This window comes from Mastigoproctus giganteus, chromosome 4 (assembly GCF_048544385.1).
Source record: "Mastigoproctus giganteus isolate SK-2022 chromosome 4, ASM4854438v1, whole genome shotgun sequence".
Classification (NCBI taxonomy): domain Eukaryota; kingdom Metazoa; phylum Arthropoda; class Arachnida; order Uropygi; family Thelyphonidae; genus Mastigoproctus; species Mastigoproctus giganteus.
The window spans coordinates 114,851,691-114,874,288 of record NC_143578.1 but is presented as its reverse complement, the minus strand read 5'-3'; the positions used below and the strand labels follow the sequence as shown (position 1 = coordinate 114,874,288).

The window sequence follows — 22,598 nt, the reverse complement described above, 5'->3', positions numbered from 1 at the left end:
TCACATATCGTTTAATTTTTTAATTTGTAAGGTAATAAAGGGTAAATTTGTGCTTAATATATTTTTGCTTTTATAGCCTGTGGATAATATACTTCCTATTTTTGCTAATTAGAATGGCTGTTTAATAGAATTGAAATTCAATTCACAAATGTGATCACAATGACCGGCGCTTACTGCACATCATATAAGTGAATGGTACTTTACTATGGTGACTCCATCATAACCTGATTTGATTGTACAGTGAACCAATTGTAAAGGGGGGGATACATTATATTTTTAACTATTTCCTTGAAACTTCGGATAATTGGGGCAGCCGCTTAATCGGGCCAAAATGCACTAGTCCCGATGTGTCCCAAATAACCGGAATGGACTGTATGTAAAAACATCATTACTGGTTGGAGTCATTACAAATAATTGCTATCACTCCATACTGTGTGAAAAAGTCCTTGTTTTTAAATTTTTTATAGGCTTCAAACCTAAATGTCTATATACAGTGTCGGCTGTAATAATATAAAATTACTGGAAACTAAAGACTAGATTATGCTTAATTACAAGTAATGATTACAGTGATAAATAAAGAAGACAATATTCTTAGTATCTTTCCTGGATTTTAATTTAAGTGTGGTCTGAAAAGAGATTCTGGATTCATTGTTAGATAAATCACATAATAATGCAGCAGTTGTGCTTGTATTTGCCATTTAAAATGTTGTTACACAGACCATTGTATAATTACAGCATGTAGGAATAGTTGGAACATTGAGAAATGTACACATTTCATTTCATTATGCCTATAGCATGGCTGTTTATATTGTTACTTTTTTTCTTTTTTTTCTCTTGGTCACTCAAGTAGTCATTCTAAATGTAGAACATCATATTCATTAGAGTTATTAATATTATTATTTTCATTTAAAAACAAAATAATTAAATCAAAAAAACCTTGTTATTGCCCATTTCAAAAAATCACTGTAAAATTCTATGAGAAAAATGCAAACAAAAAACATACTGTGAATCAAATGAAAGAAAATACAGCAAGTATTTTCTCTTTGAGAGAAGAAATCGTGCTGTTAGGGAGATGCTAGCTAACATAAAATTTCCAAAAAAATTCTGGCTGTGTCCTCTCACATACATAAATAATTTCATGTCTGCAAACCAAACAATATTGCTTCTGAAGGCTAGTTAATGTAATTCCAAAAACGAACAAGGAGTGTGAGGATATTTTTGCCATTGGGGATGGTTTCTATAATATGTATGTAAACACACACACACACACACACATACTACTACAGAATTCATGCATGCAAATACTAATTATAAATAGATTATGCTTATAATTTTAATGACAGCTATCTTGTTTCAAATTGGTATAAATTTGAAATGAATTGAGTTAAACCATGAACGTGTTCTGAAGAAGTAGTTCTAATTATTTAGATGATAGACTTGGTATAAAAACAAGTGCAGTAGATTACCTACCATCACTTCTTTCCATGTAAGTAATGTCAGTTTCATGTAAATCAAACTGCTTGGGTACATGGTCCTTAATTATGAGAACCATAATTTAGATTGTCCAAACAACACAGTTTTCCAAAACATAGATTATGTTTTGGAAAATAAATACTAATTTAATATTGTTTTCTTTTAATTTAATTTCTTTTCACAATAAATAATAATTTATTATTATTTATTGTGAAAAGAAGAAGATGGAGAAACTCTTCGCCACAAATGATATTATAACAGTGGGATAGAGAAAGGTAAAATTGAGCAAAAAAGACTGTCATAAATCTAGTTGGCAGCTACATACTAACCTTGGAAAAATCCTGCTAATTTATTAGGTAACCCTTATAGTTATTTAATTTATTATATAATTAGGTTAACACAGATTCATATAACTTATTACTAATTTTTCTTTTTTTCTTTTTTTTTTTTTTTGTTCATCCTTACTGTGTGCACCTTGAAGAATTGTCAACACAGTTTTCCAAAACAAATTATGTTTTGGAAAACTGTGTTGACAAGTCTTCAAGGTGCATAGTAAATATGAACAAAAAAAAATAGAAAAATAAGTTATATGAATATATGTGTTAATTTATCAGATAACTATAAAGGTTACCTAATAAGTTAGCAGGAATTTTCCAAGGTTAGTATGTAGCTGCCAACTCTCTAGGTTTATAACATAGAATGTCTTTTTTACTCAATTTTACCTTTCTCCATCCCACTGTTATAATATTATTTGTGGCGAAGAGTTTCTCCATCTTTTTCTTTTCACAATAAAGAATAATAATAAATTAGTATTTATTTTAATTTTGCCAATGTCTACTTATTTTCTTTAAAGAATTGGCCACCAGATGTACTGTGGTAGGGTAGTCTATATTGCAAAATAGACATGCCTGTTAGTAGTGTTGTTCTTTGTAATATGTGTTATATCAGCGATGAGAAGCTAATTAAATGTTTTTCAGAAGATATATGCAAGATTTTCCATGTATTGTAAGATCTGAAAAAGGTAGTTTCAAGAGGTGGAAAACGCAATATAATCAGATTTGCAAACAAATATGCATAATGACAGCATGCAGTGCATAGAAAGAAATGTAAAAGTAGATGTTGCATATTATGGTAATGATGTTATACCACCAAATTTTTAATTTGAATGTTTATTTGCATTTCTTGTTGTAGAACAGAATCTTCCTCTGAGTTGTGCTGATTATGCAGATGTGCATTGTTTAGAAATATGTTTTGTGACGGCTGTAAATTTTGATATTAGGGGATATCTTTATCAGTATTGTTAATAAATATTGAAAGAAGTAAGTAGTCTTACACTGCACTAATAACATTAGTCTATAAAGAGCAGAATACATTAATAACCACTGTCTTCTGCCATCAACCATGCCTTTACCCATAGCAGTAGTTTGTTCTTAGTCCCGTGCTACTCCAATCTGTACATCAGTCTTTCTTGTGGAATGTGTCAAAAGCTTTTCTGAAATCTAAGTACAGCAGACTTGATTTACTGGGATTGGATTAATCAGGACACTTCAAGACTCCAAATAAAAAATAATAATAATAAAAAAATCAACCAGAAATCATAAAATTCAAGTTCAAGTAATAACTAGAATAGGTATAAACAGATGTTTTGCAAGCCATAAATAAGCGACAAGATGCAGCTTTATAAGTTGTCTTGGAGGTTAATGTACCTATTATCTTGGAACCCTCCTGTTTTCACATCCGCCGCTCAAAAGAAGAGAGAGAGAGAGAGAACAATGTTTAGTTTGATTTAGTGCGTCGTGTCGATTGTTGTGTTCCATTGCACTACAAAAAGACAAATTTTGTTTTGTTATTTATGTCCGGGATCTCAATTTTTTTTTATATAGTAGGTGGTTTTTTTTTTTTTTTTTTTTTTTTTTTTTTTTTTAGAAATCGTGAAAATAATGGATAAATGTAAAAGAGTTGTGCTTTCAATTAAACAAAAACTTGAAATTATTCAAAAGTTTGAAAACTGTGCATCTGTTAAATCTTTAAAGAACCGTTATAATGTTGATGACCAAACCATATGAGACATCATAAAAAAAAGAAAGGGAAGCGTCGTATTAGACACCCGTGTAGTGATGGTAAATTTTTTTGTTTTTTATATATTTTCATATTTTTTACATAGGTTGCTGAACATTTTTTGATTATACATAAGATACAGTAAGTCCATGACGTAAGTATTTTTTTTTTTTTTTTTAGGATTGTAAAATTTAAAACAGTAAAAAAGAAATAATAAGCAATCAGTAATGATGATTACAGCACGCACAAGCGAGATATGGAGTAACAAGCTTAAAAATAGGAATGAAGAGAAGATTCTTAAAATTTTTTTTGTTTTTTTTTTTATATGACTGAAGATTTCGGTGAAGGAGACACATTTCACCATAATAACTTAAAAACCCACAGAATTCCAGATATTGGTATCTTCGCAAATACAATAAGATAGAGTTTCTACCTGTTTATAATGAATTGCACTAACAGAAAAGCCCAATAAACCAGAAACTGCAAATAGTGTTTATTGTTTTATGGTAGTGACCTCCAGAAATGTGTGCTTTAGTTGAGCTTGCGTGGGGTGATAATAGTGAGTCTTCGCCTTAACCCTGTGAAGTTCTTTACAGAAAATTAAAATTTGACCGTTATCATGGTGCCGACTAAGAGAATAAGTGATAGAGCTTGGTCAGAAAATTAAAATTATAGCAATGTATGAAAATGATTAAATATTAACAATTATCAGGTGGGATTCAGACTTGTCAGTGTCAAAAGGGAACACAATAATAAAGACAAAGACAGAATGCGAGAAGGGATCGGCACCAATGAAGTCATCTGTAATAACCAAAGCTACGAAATACATATCAGTTTTTACAGTACAATAACATGAGCTTTTTTCTCCTTTTTATTTGCTACTCTGGCTGCTTCAACGCTGTCCCCCAGATAAATATATAACTAATTAATTGAAAAATATATAACTATTTTTCTTCATTCTTCTGAGGATATTATGTGGTTTTGTAATTTTGGCATATCGGGGATATAGAAGCAATATTTTATTAGCCATTCCCGAGTTGAGTAAAACTAAGCTTACGTAAGAAATCCTGGACCGTATCTCTTGTGTATGTCGGGGGATTACTGTATTTTTGGATTAATCGGGAAATCGATTATCTGGTATTTATTTTATTTATTTTTTTTTTTACCATCTATCCCGGAAAATCGAGAGTCTACTATATATGATTGTCAAAATTAATTTTTTGGGAGAAAGACGTATGCTGGAAATAATAATTCTAATAGCTAAATAAAAAACGCTGAACTCCACCGTAACTTTTTATAGGCAAAACATGATCCAAGTTTCTGAAACCAGATGGAAAGATGACATAAGAAAAAACATTTCACCTCAATCATTTTAAGGCTAATTTGAACAATGTATTCTAAATCCTGAATATTGCTGTCTAGATGAAGGAAAGCATAAGATGATTGTCTGAGCTAGTTACATTTCATCACACTTTTTTAAATTAAAGAGATTATGGGAATTAAGTAAAAACACTAGTCATGAAAAAATACTGCAGTAGTTTTAATTATGGAATAATTTTGAAATCGTCATTTTCAAGTTTAGAAGAATAAATTCATATTAAGTGCTAGTTGCAATAAATCCTATGCAATTTTTATTTTGAATTAAACAAATTGAATAGTATCTTAGGTATCATCCTCCCCAAGCTAGCACTATTTTGACCCACCCAACAGTGCATCAGTAGTATCAGCAAATATTGTCACCCCTTCTATTTAAGTGTATCCTATCCCTTTAAAAATAGTTTCTCCAGGGTGAATTGACTGACAATGCTCTTCTTAGTTACTTCTTCCTGTTGTGTCTGGACAGAATTGCAGACACATTCTAAATTTAATCATATATCAAGATGACCTCTTCTTAACATTGCCTTATACTTGTAAAGTGAATCCTCAGATCTCTTATTCTTAATATCATTAGTACCAATGTTGTTGTTGTTATTATTTGGTTTTTAGGAGCATTAGCAACTAAGGCCATATTGCTCCAGGGGTATGCAGTGGTCATTCCGTGACCTTTCCGCATCCACCGTATTTGGTGGTCATGGGCTCGAACCCCAGTTTAATCAAGAAGCGTGTGCTACTCCTGCCCACCTGGCTACAGAGGTGCTAGTACCAATGTGTACAACACTATCACCTTTTGTACCCTTAAAAGGTGAGTGTTGTACACTCATTAACTTTTGCTAGGTGGTAGATGATTTTAATTAGCTGGTGCAATACCATTACTTTGTTTATTGGAGGCTTGAAATGGTGAAACCCATAGAGCAAGGCTCTGAACAGCACCATCTCTTCCATTGTGCAGTGTGATTAATGTTTTTTGAGGTTATGATGGGCATCTTGGTGAGATCCAGTCATTCTCACATTTCAAGGGTACTACAGCTCTGAAACAATGTTCACAGGTTGGCTGCTACATAGTCCACTGGACCAAACCTATTGGTAACCCCAGGAGGTATTTGAGTCAACTAATGCAATCTTGCTGTCTTGACTCTGCCAGATAGTGACTGGAGGGAGGGAGGCTGATTAGTGTGTATTCTGGGGGGAGAGTTGTCTAGGCTACTTTATATCAAGGAGCTGGCTATATTCTTGCTGTGTGTTGCCATATCCAAATATTTTGTTACTTCGTATATCAACCTTTTTTTTTTTTTTTTTTTTTACTACTGAATACATTATAAATAATCACGTTCATAGAACAAACTTTTCTCGAAAAGATCTAAACCTCCCAAACACTCGTTCATTTCAGATATATATGCGGTCTAAGTGATGTCCATTTTAACTTACAGCCTTCCAAGCCTCACTTACTTTTACTGGCTGAATCGCAATCATCTGATTGAAACCACTACTCATCTCAGTTGTCCTAATTATTCACTGTACAATTCCTTTCACTTCACAAAGGTGGTACTTGTGCATATATACGAACATATATATGTACAATATACAAACATATATAAGGATAAATCTCTGACAGGGAACATCATACTCTGATATTCCCTGTCAGAGATTTAGTACCGTGGAACCTTCCCCTTTTGATCTTCTCTGGCTTAAAGTCTGTCAAATTCATCTCTTGTTTTTGTTGATCTTCCATTTTCACTAGTCACTTGGTACTCGTTGACTTCCTTTCTTTGAAACTCTGCTTTTTCCATTCCAACCTTCTTAACAGTGAGGTAAATTTCCTCAGAAATTTCAATGTTCGCAACTCCTACCTGCTTCAGTTTTCTGATCAGACAGACCCAACTGATTGGGATGTAGAGGCTTTTGCAATTACTGTTATTCTTGCATAGATTGTGCATATACCTACCCAAATTACAGACAGTCTTAACTAGACAACCAACATATGATCTTCTCGAGTGGAGCCTTTCTCTTGTGTCCATTCTCACCCTCATGTTTGGTATTACGAGACTGAGAAATGGGGTGATCTGTGAGATTTCTATTCTTCTATCGCTTCATTGGTTTACTGTTTTAAATCCTATGTCAAAGTTTGCTCAGATGGTGTCATGGAAATTCTTCCTTTCGGGATGAAATCCTTTATTCCACACTCCTTAAAATCTCATTCTTTATCTGAACCTTGGCTTTCCAAGAAATACGATAAGGCTGTTCAAGATGAGAATGTTTCATATCAGTTGGTTTGCATCCGAATCTCCAGGTTAATTTTCTTCCTACACCAGAGCTCAAACAATTGTAACGTGATCATTAATCAGTCTAAACTAGATTTTGAACAATCGAAGAGTAGAAAACTTGCTGCTGGTCCAAATGGCAGCTGAGCATTCTGGTCTCTCATCAAAGCTATTGGCTGTAACTTTTGCCCATCTGTACTCCCACCTATATCAAAACCTGGGGATTCTGTTGCCACCTCAGCTAATGATAAAGCCAACCTGCTAGCATCCTACTTTTCTTCTAACTCCTGTATTGATGATCTTGGTAAACCATCTTCTACCATTCTCAGTATACACCGGTGTTCAAAGAAAATGCATCACCTCTTAAAATTGTAATTGTCGTCCGAATAACGTAAATATACAGCAATATTTCTTACAGATTGCATCAGATAAGATTGATACGCATGAGTGATGATGTAATATTTCATCAGCTGTTACTTTCAGCTATATAAGCACCCTCTGCAAGAATTGCAGTCATTCCTTGCTTGTGGGCAGGAGCAGCAGTGCGTAGCACATGCTTCTTGATTAGACCGAGGTTTGAGCACGTGACCACCAGATACAGAGGATGCAGAAAGGTCAGTGAATGACCACCGCATATCCCCGGAGCAATATGGCCTTAGTTGCTAATGCTCCTAAAAACCAAACAAAACAAACAAACAATCTTGTGCGGGTGATGCATACATAATGTAGTGTAATCCTGTTAATATTTATTAATGATTTTGATGTAGGCATATCAAGTTTAATAAATAAGTTTGCTGATGATACAAAGTTTTAGGGGTGTTGACAGTGATCAGGATATGCTACTCCAAGATGAATTAAGTAGGTGGGCTGAAAAATGGAAATCAGGGTTCACATTGTTAAATGTGAGATACTGCATTTGAGTAGTAGTAATCTCACAATACCATTTTGTTGATATCAAAGAAGGTAGTTGAGAATGAAAAAGATCTGGATAATAGTAAACCAAACATGAAGTTCCCTGAGCAGTATTGACAGGTGCTAGGATTAGGGGGATCTGTCAGTGCTATACTAACAAGAAATGGATTAAAGTAAAGGATTTATCACCACCTTTTCTCTGCGTAGGCTGCATTTTGGTTATTGTGTACACATTTGAAAGCCTCACTTTTGGAAGAATGTCGATCAGTTGGAAAGGGTTCAGAGAAGAGTAATGAGATTAGCGAGGGATTCACAAAAGTTCTCTCACCACAAACAAATTGAGTTTTATAAAGTGCAACATCTAGAAAGTAGATATCTGTATATTAAGTGAACTAAATGATGGCATCCTTATGTTTTCTCGGATGATGCACATATAAAGGGAAATAAATTTGAATCAGCAGAGCAGGATAGCTGTGGCAAAATTTGCTTTCAGCCAGTGAGTAATTGTTATAAACTTCCACATGGTGCTGTGGAAGCAGTTGGTTTGAATAAATTTAAAAGTGGATCAGAGAAATGATTAGAAAGGATCACGTCGTTTCTAATAATCCCTCAAGAATATTCCTCATTTCCCTTGAGATTAAATATAAAAAAATAAATTTTGTTGAATTTTATTTATTTTTGTAGTTTCGGAATTAAATTTATGGTTATTTTATGGGGACATAATTGCCTTAGAGTGTTACGTGAAATGTGTTGACTGGTCTTATGCAAAATCGTAATGAAAGTTAGGAATTTTATTAGGAACTGATGAGATTTTATTAGGAAAATTTATGTGTACCCCATCTAGTACCATATATTTATTGTAATTGAATTGTTTATTGTTAATAGTTTCTTGAGCTGTTGGATTAAACTTTCACTTTCATCTGTGATTAATTTATTATTATTTTAAATGAATAATATATAAAAAATTAAAAGGTTCACAGACAGCTCAAAAGCTCTGTGTTGCTGAAATTGCTTAGGAATGAATATTATTTTATGAAGACTTAATTATGAAATGTATACTTTATTCATCTATTTGTGTAAATTTTTAGATGGAGTGAACTTGTGTTTCCCAATTTCTTTATAGGTTAATATGATCAAAGATGATGGAACAGTAATTCACTTCAATAATCCTAAAGTGCAAGCATCACTGGCTGCAAATACATTTGCTATTACAGGACATGCAGAGTCAAAACGTAAGTACATATTAGCAGGTGATGATGGAAAAGCATTTTCATAAAGTTAACTAATAATGAGGTTATCTCGGAGTATTCAAGTGCTGCGTCACTGTGGAAACTAGTATTTTGGTCTAGTGGCTGTGAGGTTGAACTGTACATTCTCCACGTTACAACGGTAATATGTATTTCTCAAAGGATCGATGTGACTTGAAATTAAATATTACAAAGAATTTTTATACACAGAATCATTTATACACAGCCAATTATAGATTAGCAAATTTGCAATAGCAGCATCGTTTAAGTTACATCTCATATTGTGAATACCTTCACGACGAGTTGCCATGACATTGCACTACTTCGAATAAGTAACGCTTCACCTGAAGGAGAAGACTGTTGTTACTTATTCTCAGTGGATACCACCACCCAGACAGCACCGTTTCAGGGCTGTTTGGTCCTTCTTCGGTGGGTGGGTAAGTACCCAAGTGATGTAATGATGACAAAACAGTTGTGAAGTATATCTCCACAATATGAGAGATGCCTGATGGTGTATGATATAAGTTAGGACTCTAATGCATTAAGGGCTTATGCCTCAAGCTGTGAAAGAGTTACATCACTTGGGTACCTACCCACCCACCGAAGAAGGGCCAAATAGCCCTGAAACGGTGCCGTCTGGGTGGTGGTATCCACTGAGAATAAGTAACAACAGTCTTCTCCTTCTGGTGAAGCATTACTTATTCGAAGTAGTGCAATGTCATGGCAACTCATCGTGAAGGTATTCACAATATGAGATGTAACTTAAACAGTGCCGCTATTGCAAATTCGCTAATCTATAATCTGCTGTGTATAAATGATGCAAGTGCACTAAAATATACATAGTCTAACTCTTTTGCAGCTTGAGGCATAAGCCCTTAATACATTAGAGTAAACCACTATTGACATCATCCTGTTGTGTACCTAGGCTAGGTGCATTATAGCCTAAGCTGCTCTTGCACCAATAGCTTTCAAATAACAACAGCAACAATCATCCTGTTGTAGAATAAATCTTACTGGTTAATATCAGAACTGTGCACTAGATGCAAATCTATTGCTGGGGGAGATGGAGATTATACTTTGTGCTTTGATTTCTTTATGTGGAGAAAGTAGTGTTAGCATATTTGTGTTGTCCTACATTTATCCAGACTAAATAAATTCCCAGTGTCAGTTACTGGTAAGAGGAAACATCTTACAAATCAGCATACCTCGATGGTCATGGCCAGAAGGGCTTACTTCATCCTGAAAGTCTGCAAAACAATATCAAACATACAATATTACAAAAGAAAAGCTTAAATGTCTAATTAGCTATAGGTAAACATAAAGCAGAGTTAAAATTAATTAAGGTTACTAGTTGATGTTGGTGGCTAAAAGATAAGAATTTGATTGATCACTTCTTTCATGCATTGTTTGTCCTCTCAGAATACTGCAAGATCCATATTAAGCACCTTTACTTATCTAAAACATAGACATAGAGGCATATTTGAAATAATGCAGTGGTCAGGGGTAGCTCTATAGTACAACCCCATTTTATCTGTTAAAAATGCCTTCAGGATTATAAGTGCTTAACACAATTTGCCAAGAAGTTTTCAACCAGTTGCAGAACCATCGCGGAACCTTGCTTTTCTCCATGAAGTTTTTTGTGAACAATATCGTGCCTCTCCTTCTATCTGTCTGTCATCTTAAACTCTTTATGTACTTTTTCAGCAAAAGCATTAGCTTTTTGAAGAAGAATGCTACAACTGATCAGTGCATTAAATTGTCTGGCCCATTAGAACCAAATGGACAGAGCTTCATTTGCTGTTTGGCATTTCCATTCATACTTCCTTTTTCTTGTTTTCTAATCACATTACTGTTAAATGTGTGATGTGATTTTAATAAAATAATTTTGATAATGATTATGCAGTCTTCCTAATTTTACTGCTAATTTCCTTTGAGACACATTGCTTAAGTGTAATTTTTCATGTTTCTGTTCATTGACAATTTTTTGGTTGTAAGTTTTAAAATAGCTAACTAAAAAAAAAAAAAAAAAAAAAGTTTTAAAATAGTAAAATAGAGCATAGCAAAGAGCATAGCATGCACAAATTGCAACTAACATTAGACACGCAAGTGAGATACTGAACAGTAAAATGTTTGGTAAATTTAGATGAGGAATGAAGGGAAGATTCTGAAAATTTCTTTATGGTTTAGGTACATGATTGAAGCTTTCATGGAAGGGGAAATGAATTCCACCATAATAACGTTAAAAAATCCACAGAATTCCAGGTATGAGTATTATTGCAAATGCACTCAGATAGAGTTTTACCCATTTGTACTAACAAAAAAGCCTAAGAAACTGGAAACTTAAAATTGTTCTATTGTTTTACGGTTGTTTAAATTTATGATCTACAAAAATGTGCTTGAGAGAAATATCATAAAAGTGCTCAAAATTGATTCTAATAAATGATGAAAATATAGTGCATTTTAACAATTTGAAATTTTTTTTTTTTTTTTTTTTAATTTGATTCTATAAAGCAATAAACAGTGATCATATTGACTGGCACAGTTTAGCACAGTAGAATCACATTTGTATGAGTATATATCATTTATATGAAAAAGATAACTTTTTCCATTAAATACTGGAAAAACTGTTTTTACTCTGTGAGCAAAGAATAATGTCATTTTGTATGGTTAATACAAAGCCTGGCACAATTGCTCTGTTATTCTCCCACAACCAGCATGCATGTGACCACCCAGTTCAGCATTTCCTGAAACAAGTAATTTACTTTTATTTATGTAAACAAAGTCAGTTTATGTGACACCTACAACATAAACACACTGAATATGACAAATATCAGTTGCAGGTCACTTGCAGTTGTTGCACTGTGTGCAAAGAGTTTTGTTAGTCTATTTTTTGTTCCATTTTATAAAAGATCAGGGCTGATATCTTTTTTTGTGAAATTAATTCAAAGTCATGTAGCAATTACATTGGCAGCATAAACAGAGAGAGAGTTAAGCCAGAAAATTATACTACAAGAGATTAATAGGATGGAATGAAGTAAAACAGACATCACTAAAGAACAACATAACATCCCTTTACTTACTTTGTCTATAATAGTTGGGGGGAGGGACTGGAAGTGTGTCACTTGACAGTAATAATAATAATACAACAACACAGAAAACGAATTTGTGATTCAAAAAATTAAGAGCTCAAGTTTTTGAGTGGTAACAACAAATGTGGGCATCTAATTTGATGCCCACAGTGTTTTGTCCAATTTTGCAGGAAAAGGCTGATTATCTAGTGCAAAAACATGGAATTAGTCACTTCCAATGCAGCAGTGACCCGGCTCCAGATTTTAGGACAGGAATAACCCAGTTTTGTGGAATTTCAGTAAGTCTGGATCAGTAATAATGAAAAGGGTTCAGGTTGGTTGTGTTCTGTATTGTCCATTCTCGAAAAAATTTGGGGCAGAGGATATTTTTAATCTAGATGAGATTAGCGTATTTTATAATTTGCTGCCAAAGAAATTACTTGCTTTTTGAGGACTCTTGTCCCTTGCTTTTTGAGAACTCTTGTCCCAATTTACTGTTATTTTCCCCTAGGTTAAGCCTATGTGAAAATAACAGTAAATTGTGATTGTGTTTAAGGCAGTACACTAATATAAGATTTATTAACTTTTACCAGCCTTCATAGATGTTAATAGTTATGAATTGTGTAGCTCCATAAGAAATAAAGATAACACTGAAAATTATTGATACGATTATATCAGAGGTATTGGGCACATAGTAAAAACCAATAACACACTTTTAGATGATATGCAAAGCAAATAAATACCTAAACCAATATATAATGAAGAAAATATGTTTAGTAAAGGCAGTATGAATTACTGCCTTTACTGTAGCCATTTTTATCTTAATGCCAAATTTTTCTACAAAATATGAATTGTGCAAAAATAGATAAAGCATCTAATTCCTATCTAAAAACTTTGCCTTGCATTTCACTGATATATGTGGTCCCAATTCCCATCTCAATTTCATTTCCACCAACAATCTTTCAAGCTTACTTTTCTGACAGAATCTCAATTGCCTCAACCACTACCCATCTCAGGTGCCTGCTCTACGATTCCTTTTGTTTCAGTGGGTACTTATGTCTGTCTGATATTTCTTGCTTGAGGCTTGCTAATCTACTGTGGCTTATCTATTTACCCCATTCTGTTAAATTCATCTGTTGCCTTTATTGCTCTCCCAACTCTACAAATCGCTCAGAATTCTTTGACTTCCTCCAGTCAAACTTTTCTAAGTGAGGAAATTTCCATTATGTATTTTAAAGTTTACAACTCCAGCTGTTTTTTAGTTTTCTAATTACACAAGCCCACTTGGTTGAGATGCTAAGATTTTTGTGATTACTAACGATGTTACAGAGCTTGTTCATTTATTTATCAGGATAGCAGCTAATATTCAAAACCATTACACGCCCAACACTCTTGATCTCTTCCTCAACAGTAGCCCTGCAAAGTACATGGTCAGTGTTATTGATCCTGTAGGCTCTGTGGATCACTTCACAATGCTTTGATAGTTTCTTTGTCAATGGAATCTCTCTCACTCCCTCATGGCTACTCTCAGCCTTCTGATGTATCTCCTTATTATTGTATGTACTTATATGGGTATTGGAAGAATTCAAAATAGGATGATCTGTATAATATATGAGTGGGTCAGAAGTGTAGTGAACCAGGTCACTTTCATATAGTATTAAAAAAAAGCAACTTTTGCATATGAGCCAATAAAATTCATTGTTAGATAAATTTAAATAAATTATGTCAATATTTATTTGAAAATAGTTATGATTATCTTCTGTCTTTGATTTCCTAGGAATTTGAAATGTTTATAATTTAAATTTGGGTTTAAGCAAAAAATCCATTTTGTCTTTTAAACTTTTAATTCTGTTTAATTTCTGGATCATACAAAAATGCAAGTTTCATCACTTGTGGTGAAAAATTATATTAAAAGATGTGGTTTCAGAAAAACCAGAATGCAATGTGTCATTTGACAAAAATCACATGCATTCTCTATGTCAGCGTTTCCAAAACTTTTTTAGTCACGGAACACTTTTCATCTCACAACATATTCACGGAACACTAATGAAACAAGTTTAGCGTGAGCCAAACAACTGTTTGTTAATATTTTATTACATATGATGTGCTGTCATCAGGAGCGTCATTATACTTTCATTTTGGTCTTTTATAACTGTCATTATACTTTCATTTTGGTCTTTTATTTGTTGGTTCCTGTTTTTTCACTTTGGATTTTTGGGGAACAAAAGGCTGCAATTGTTCATTCTCACTTTGAAGTGTGGCAGTATTGTGTTCATTTTCATTGACCACAGTTGCATTACTGGAAGTATTTTGCTTCTCGTTTTAAAGTTCCTTTTTTCAAGCATACTTCTCTATGCAAAGCCTGCCAAAATAAAGTGTTCCACAGTCTATTTGATTATTAGTCTATGGCAGTATATTAATAACCGAAAAAAAATGTTAAATATTATAATGATACAAAAGCAGTGCATGCTACAAATATGCAAAATTTATTTTATTTTATTATTTTTTTAATTATTAATTACAATTTTCCGCAGAACACAGTTTGAGAAATGCTGCTTTATGTGTTCAAATGCAATCTCTATGCATTTAAACATTTCAGGACCTGTACTTACAAGGTGTGCCTGTTAAATAACAAGACTTGAAATAAAATAAATATAATGAAATATTTTGTACCTTACAAATTATGCCTTTAAATTAATTGCCTTGGATTTTCTCACACTGTTCCATACATTCCTTCCAAGCACAGACACATCTGGAAGTCATCTTATGTAAACCCTTTTAATACTTCAGTCTGTTTTTTTTTTTTTTTTTTTTACCCTCTTCTAAATGTCTTCAGTGGACTGAAAATGGGTTCCCTTAAGTACACTTTTCAGTTTAGAGAATAGAAAGTCACAAGGATTTGTACTTTGGCCAGAAACTTGTGAACAGAGAGCATGTTGTGTGTTGGAGTATTGTCTTGATGGAACATCCAACCATCATTTCACAATTCAGATCTCTTACTTCGAATTTTTTCATGCAGCCTTGTCAGAACTTCAGTGTAGTATATTTCTGTTTATACTCTGGGATGACCACACAGAGAAGTTCACAAGATACAGAGAATACTAGAAACAGCACCTATTTAACAGTCATGGCCTTGAACCCCATCACTCAAAGCATGCATACTTTGCACCCTCGCATTTGACCACTCGGCTATGGCAGCCATTTGATTGACAGTCTGATTTGGTGGAACATATTCAGCCATAATAATTCATATAATATTGAAGAAAACAACAAGCATGGTTTTCGTTTTTGATAACACTCTTGCTGTTGTTGGTCTTGGGGGATGGTTTTGTCTTCCATTGCATTGACTGTTTTTTAGTTTCTGGGTTGTACTAGAACAGGTAATTTTCATTGCAAGTAATTACAGCACTCCAGAAGTGTCGATCTTCGGTTTTTTTTTTTTTTTTTTTCAAAACACCTTCACAAACTTGGAACTGTTCTCATTCTTTCTTCGTGCAAAATTTTTTGCACCATCCTCGCACACTTTTCCTCATGCCTAAATTTTTTCAGTTAAAATTTTTCCAACTGTTTCTTTGTTCATATTGAGTTTTGATATAGCCATTCTTATGATTAAATGACACTCGCTTCTAATCATTGTCATTGCCTGTTCCACACTTTCATCAGTTTTCATGGATACTTGATGGCCTGGTGATTTATCATCTTCCACATTCTCTTTTCCATCTAAAAATCTTTTATTCCATTCAAACATGTGAGCTGCTCACATAGTGTCTTGCCCATAAACATGACATAACAGCTCATAACTTTCAGTTGGTGTTTTCTTTTTTTTTTTAAAATTTGAGGTTGATTCATTATTCTATTCTTCTGTCTGCCTCACTGCAAAGCTAATGAGCATGGACCTGACAACGATCATCGATGGAGACATACTTTAGCTCCGCTGCCGGCACAATGTACAGTGTGTTAGTTGTTTGACGGCACCAGGGGTTCCCCCCATTGTACATATTCTTTGTACATATGAAACAGAACTCTGTGGAGACTAGAGATTTAAAAAGTGTGTGGGGGAGTGGTTTTTTGTGTAGTGTTATATTGTTTCTCTGACCATTTAGCTATTGGGACCCACCGTTGCTCAGACTTTGCCATGAGGAGACAGGTCAGGTACCCAGTAGATTATTTAAGTACTCTGGCAGCCCTGCCCACCTAATCTGTGAGGCTTTCAGTGGCAAGGCATATATATATATATATATATATATATATATATATATATATATATATATATATCTATAAATAAATAAATAAAAAAAAGGCTGAACACTAGAATTTGGAAAGGTCGGAAGAGATTTACGAGAAAGCAGTGGAATTTAGATGTTGATTAGAATTTGGCAGCATTGTTAGGGGTGTACTCAGTCAGTTTAGTTAGTGGGGGGGAGTGAAGACTGTGGGAACCAGGTAGAAGGATGGGGATGCTAGAATAGGCAGCCCAAAGAGTTTTTTTTTTTTTTTTAAGTTGTTGGCACATCGGCTTCTGTATCCATAATGCACCTCCCAAAGTTTCTGCATTTTACTCTGATCCAAGCCCGAGCGGGATTCAAACCCCCGCGACCTTTGGGTTGCCAGGTAGGCACTTTACCCACCTGGCTAGCCCGGTCAGCTGACAAAGAGGTCAGTGCGGACAAGTCCCACCAGGCAAAGTATGAGGGAGGGAGGGAGGAAACAGAAACCATATACCTCTCTCCCCTGTCTGGGGATGGGGTTTTAAAGGGAACCAAATGCCGTGTTGTGTCGATTCCGGTAGGATGGTCAAACGGTCCGCCCTGCTCCAGGGGTAGGATATGTTAGCTGGCAGTGGGGGATGGAAAAGACACACATTTACTTTATTCATAATCTGCATTCTCACTCTACTTGCATTCTATTTTTATACTCTTTTCTTATATTTTGTAATATATATATATATATTTTTTTTTTTTTTTTGTTAGGTTATATATATATATATTTTTTTTTTTTATTTATTTATTTATTTTTATTTTATTTATTTTTTTTTTTTTTCACTCTCTCATGAATCTTTTTCTCATCACCAGGATGGAAATCTGCAATGGTGTGTAATGTAAATTTAAATACTAATGCCTAATAGTTAAGCTAAATAAGCAAGAATATAAAGAATAAAACTAGGGTTAGTGTGTACTTAACTGTAACATTTATGGTTTGTGTTCTTTTTCTCACACACTTACCCTCATTCATTCTTCTGGCTTTCATTTCATTTGTTCGACTCTTGCTTTCTGCCCTGCACTCTCTCTGGGCACCTCAACTTACGGTTAAATCTTCAGTTGTCGTGCAGGCCTGCGGATAATGCAGTGATGGTGTTTGTGTTGTTACGTAAGCCACTCCCTGGCTTACGCAATACTCGACTTACGGAAATTTAACTTTACGTAAGTTTTTGCCGGCTGGTGCAAACTTAAAAAAAATCATGGAAACGTATTTTGCCTCCTCTAGGAATAAATGGAGGTATCATGAAAATATCGTAATGTGAACCCTATAACACATGGATTTTTTGGTAATTAGTTCCCGGGTGGGTAAAGTGCCTGCCTGGCAACCCAAAGGTCGCGGGTTCGATTCCTGCCTCGGGCTTGGATCAAAGTACTGCAAAAACCTTGGGACGTACATTATGGCCACAGAAGCCTATGCGCCAACAACTACAAAAAAAAAAAAAAAAAAAGGCTATTAGTTCCAAGACCTTGGGAGTTAAAATTTCGCTGTATAACTAAGCTATTTATCTGTCTAAAAGATCGTTTTTATAATGGAAATTGCACTGCACTTTCATCGTTGTCATAGTCATGTGTTCCGTTATAAGAATCGATTTTGAATGCCTTTGTGATATTTTTCTGAAACACATTTCTGGAGGTCACTACCATAAAACAATAAAAAGAATTTGCACTTTCCGGTTTATTCGGCTTTTCTGTTAGTGCAATCTATTATAAATGGGTAGTAAAGTCGATCGTATTGCATTTGCAATAATACCGATAACTTCAACAGTCCCGAATTAAGGCATGGGCTAGTAGGGCCCTTGCCCAGAGTGCCAAAAACAGAAGAACAATGAGGCAATAAATATATACAGTATATCCTTCGTAAGAGGGTGCTGAAAAACCTTCGACTGGCTCTGAACTAGAATTCTGTGGGTTTTTACGTTATGATATTATGGGGAAATGAATTCCCCTTCACTGAAATCTTCAGTGATATAAAAAAACATCAATAAATTTTCAGAATCTTGTCTTCATTCCTATTTACTTATTACGATGTTGAAGGGAAAGGGACCAACAGAAAGTGCAAGTGCTGGCAGTGTTAGGAAACGAAACAAACTTGATTTAGTAAAGAAGATGATTAATTAAGAAGTACGAAGCAGGAATAAGTTAGTCATCTATTGCACGGAATTAGGTCTCGCTGCTTCAACAGTGAACATTATTTTAAGGGACAGTGCGCATATAAAAAAACATGTTAAAGGATCAACACATTTAAGATCAACAGCATTCAGGTGCTGTATTGAAGATGGAAAAGCTATTAATAATATGGATAGAAAATCAGACTCAGAAGCAAGTGCCCCTTGAGTCCAGTGGCCATTCAAGCAAAAGCAAGAATTTTTTTTTTTTTTTTTTATGAAAACCCCAAACACAAGAGTTATTTGAACCTATAGTACTTACTACTGCTTGGGTTGGAGATTGAGAAGACGAAAGAAGATATATGTTGACATTAGACTTGAACTTCTGTAGACTGTAATTTTCAGGAAATACGTATGAAGGAAGGTTGTTCCAGAAAACGGAAGTTGAATGAATGAATTTATGAAGATATTAAGGATAAGTACAGCGAACCCCAACCAAGTTTGTGGCAAGCAGCGTGTGGTTTTATAGGTTCAAGCCTCACGCTGGTTTCCAAAACAAAGTATGCGATGAAGTCGCCAGTGCTGATTCTGCAGATGCAGAGAAATTTTGTGATGTGTTGAAAAAAATCCCTTTTAAATTTCCACAGCACTCAACTTGTGCAGCAGCATGCTTATCAGCTGGAGAGTTAATTCAGGCAACAATGCTCGAAAGGTAAAACTTGCTGTTATTCCTGTTTCCTCTCCCTTTTTGTAATTTTTCCTGTGCATGAGAAAAAAAAAATTAATAAATAATTCTATTTACATGTTCATTGAACATTTCTTTTTTGCTTAAATCAATTTGCGAGTGCTGCATAAGCATTTAGGGAAATTCAGACTTACGTACGTAGAGTTCCACGGAACGCATCCCTTACGTGAGTCGGGGAGTGGCTGTGTATATAAAGTAATGTTAGTTATTATTAACTTTGTATTCTTTCGGCTAATTACATTTCCTATTCCACTCATTTCGATTCACCATAACACTCGATTTACTCTCTTTCCTTCGTGCTTGGTCATTCTTCCTTTCACCAAAACTGACATTTATTCCATTTTATCATAATTCCTAATTCATTCTTTCATTCTCATTCATTCATTCTTTATTTGTAAAAGAATAAGAGAAGTTTACCTCAATAATCAAAATCGTTTTGCAATTTTTTTCGTTAAATTAATTTTTTACTTAATTTTTAATTGCGTTGAATTGATTTTTAATTATTGTTAATTATTTCTTACTGTAATGTAAGATTTTCAATTTTTTAATTGTTTTCGTTTTAATTTCTGGAGAGTGGAAGAAGAAACTATTGGTGGAATGAGGACTGTAGGAATGCAAAAAAAGAAAAAAAACCGTGCATGGAATTTATTCTGCAAATATCCTACCGCTGCTAACCTTATAAACTACAAGGAACTTAGAGCTAAGGCCTGCCATATTAGGAAGAAAGCAAAAAAAAAAAAAAAAAAAAATACTGACGTAAGAATTATATGAAGAAAAATAAGGCAATTAAATGGAAAATTTCCTCCATTATCCTCCCCACCTATCATCTGGAATGGGCTGGAGCTGTCTACTCACAGAGATTGTAGATGCCCTAGGGACAGTATTTTTACAGTTATCTGAATTGACAGCATAGAAACTATCATTTCAGAAGATTAAAACTTTAGCTGAAAAATCCCATCTGAATTTCAGAACCAAATCCTTTCTACCGTACAATCAACCACTCACTATGCTAGAACTTCAAAAGAACAGTGCTGCTGGCCCTGATGGAATATATTACATAATGCTACAAAACCTAGATAATAAATCACTATCTTCACTACTGGCCTTCTACAATCACATCTTGGAACATTCATTCCCCAGTTCCTGTTGTCACTCTTTTGTACTGGCAATACCCAAACCAGGGAAAGATCTCTCTTTGAATAACATGGTACCTTGATTCCCCAAAATATGATATCCGATAATCAAAATTGTTTCAGGAAAAACCGGTCATCCCTGGATCTCATGATCAAAGTAGAAACAAATATTAGGATTGCATTTATTCAAAATAAACATCTTGTCATGGCATGTCTCGATATAGAGAAAGCATTTGACACCACTTGGCATTTTGGTATCCTGAGAGATCTTCATTCCCTGAATCTGAGATGTCACTTACCTTATTTCATACAAAATTTCCTAATATATAGCAGACGACCTTTCAAGTTAATAATGTCGAACTATGGATGGCACAAAATGGTTACTGACAGTCTTATCAGAAATCAAGTGTCATCCATTTTTGTAACAAATGAAAGATGCAGCCAGATCCAGAAATACATTTAAGAAATCAACCTATCACTGTTGTGACCAGCATTTGTCTTCTTGGTGTGACTTTTGATAATAAATTGAACTTTTCAGAATACATCAAGCATCTACGGACTATTTGCCAAAAAAAATTTTAACTTACTAAAAGTTATCTCTTCTAGATCATGGGGTGCAGATCGTTACACCTTACTTCACTTGTATAGAGCCCTAATCAAATCTCACCTTGATTCTGCTAGGGAAAGCATGCTAGCATGGCTTGCCCCTATTCCAAATTCTGCCCTCAGGATTGCTGTAGGTGCTTATAGAACATCGCTAGTACAAAGTCTTTATATCGAAACGCATGAACATCTGTTCAGCCTCAGGAGAAAGATGTTACTTATGGGGCCAAAATTCAAAGTCTAACTACTCACCTCATTAGGCCAACACTTAATGATCCATAGTTCTCAATGCACTATAGAAAGAAACCTAGAGCAGTTCAACCTACTAACAGCATAACATCCAACATCAATTGGATGTTATGCTGTTAGTTAAGAAACAAAATCTAAGGAAGTGCATCCAATTGATGTTGGTGAACAACGCAATGTTGAGTCTGTTTGGTGTGACATAAGCACTGGGAAAGGAAAAATGAGAGTAGGTGTTTTATTAGGCCTAATGAATCTGATGAGTATAATGACAATTGTGCAGAGAAATAAAGTGGGCCAGTAAATCAGAATGCCTTATAATGGGGGGATTTTAACTTTCCAGATATTGAGTGGAACTTGTAAATTAGTCACTCGCACACCAGCAAGGTTCTTTTAGATTTATTGGATGACTGTTTTCTACAGTTCGTGTTTGAGAGGCAACCAAAGGGAGTAATAGTCTTGATTTGATTATCAGCAGTGATTATTCATGCATTAAGAATTTGCAGATAAAGGAACCACTGGGTGACAGCAATCACAATGTACTGATATAGGAATTACTTATAAAGATGTAACTACCATCGAGGCTAAAGGGAAGGGCCTTTGCTCTCATAAAGGTGACTACAGTGGTCTCATACAGTGTATAAATTCTGTACAGTGGGATCAACTGATGATGTTACCAATGTTGAATTCTAAATGGGAAGCCTTCAGGGACTTAATCTTTGAGGCTACTAGGCTTTTCATTCCAACTGAGAAATTAGACTTAAATGGACGTCAGATGAATTAATGAGGTTCGTAGCAGAGAAGAAAAATGTATGGGGTGCATATAAATTATCAGGGGACACAGAAGCCTGTGGCAGATATAACCTTGTCTGTAATCAAGTCACAAAGGAGGTTAGATAGGCGAAGGCAGGTTACGAGAAATCTTGGGCAAAGGAAAAGAATAACAGCAAAGAGTTCTTTACTTATGTAAACTCTAGAAGGAAAGGGATGAATCAGATTGGACCACTTAACATAGATGAATTGACTATTGATGATCATGCTCAGGTAGCTGATAAACTGAATGAGTATTTTGCATCTACATTCACACATGAAGAGTTATTCAACGAGGGGAGTG

The 22,598-nt window shown here is 34.5% G+C and overlaps 1 protein-coding gene across 1 annotated transcript in view; it reads left to right on the top strand.

Annotated features, from left to right (window-relative positions):
- bic (bicaudal) overlaps positions 1-22,598 on the top strand; it is a 156,359-nt gene that overhangs the window by 106,756 nt on the left and 27,005 nt on the right. The window contains exon 4 of the mRNA XM_090371739.1: positions 9,205-9,313. Coding sequence (XP_090227865.1) covers positions 9,205-9,313 — 109 coding nt within the window. The remainder of the gene's footprint in view (positions 1-9,204; positions 9,314-22,598) is intronic.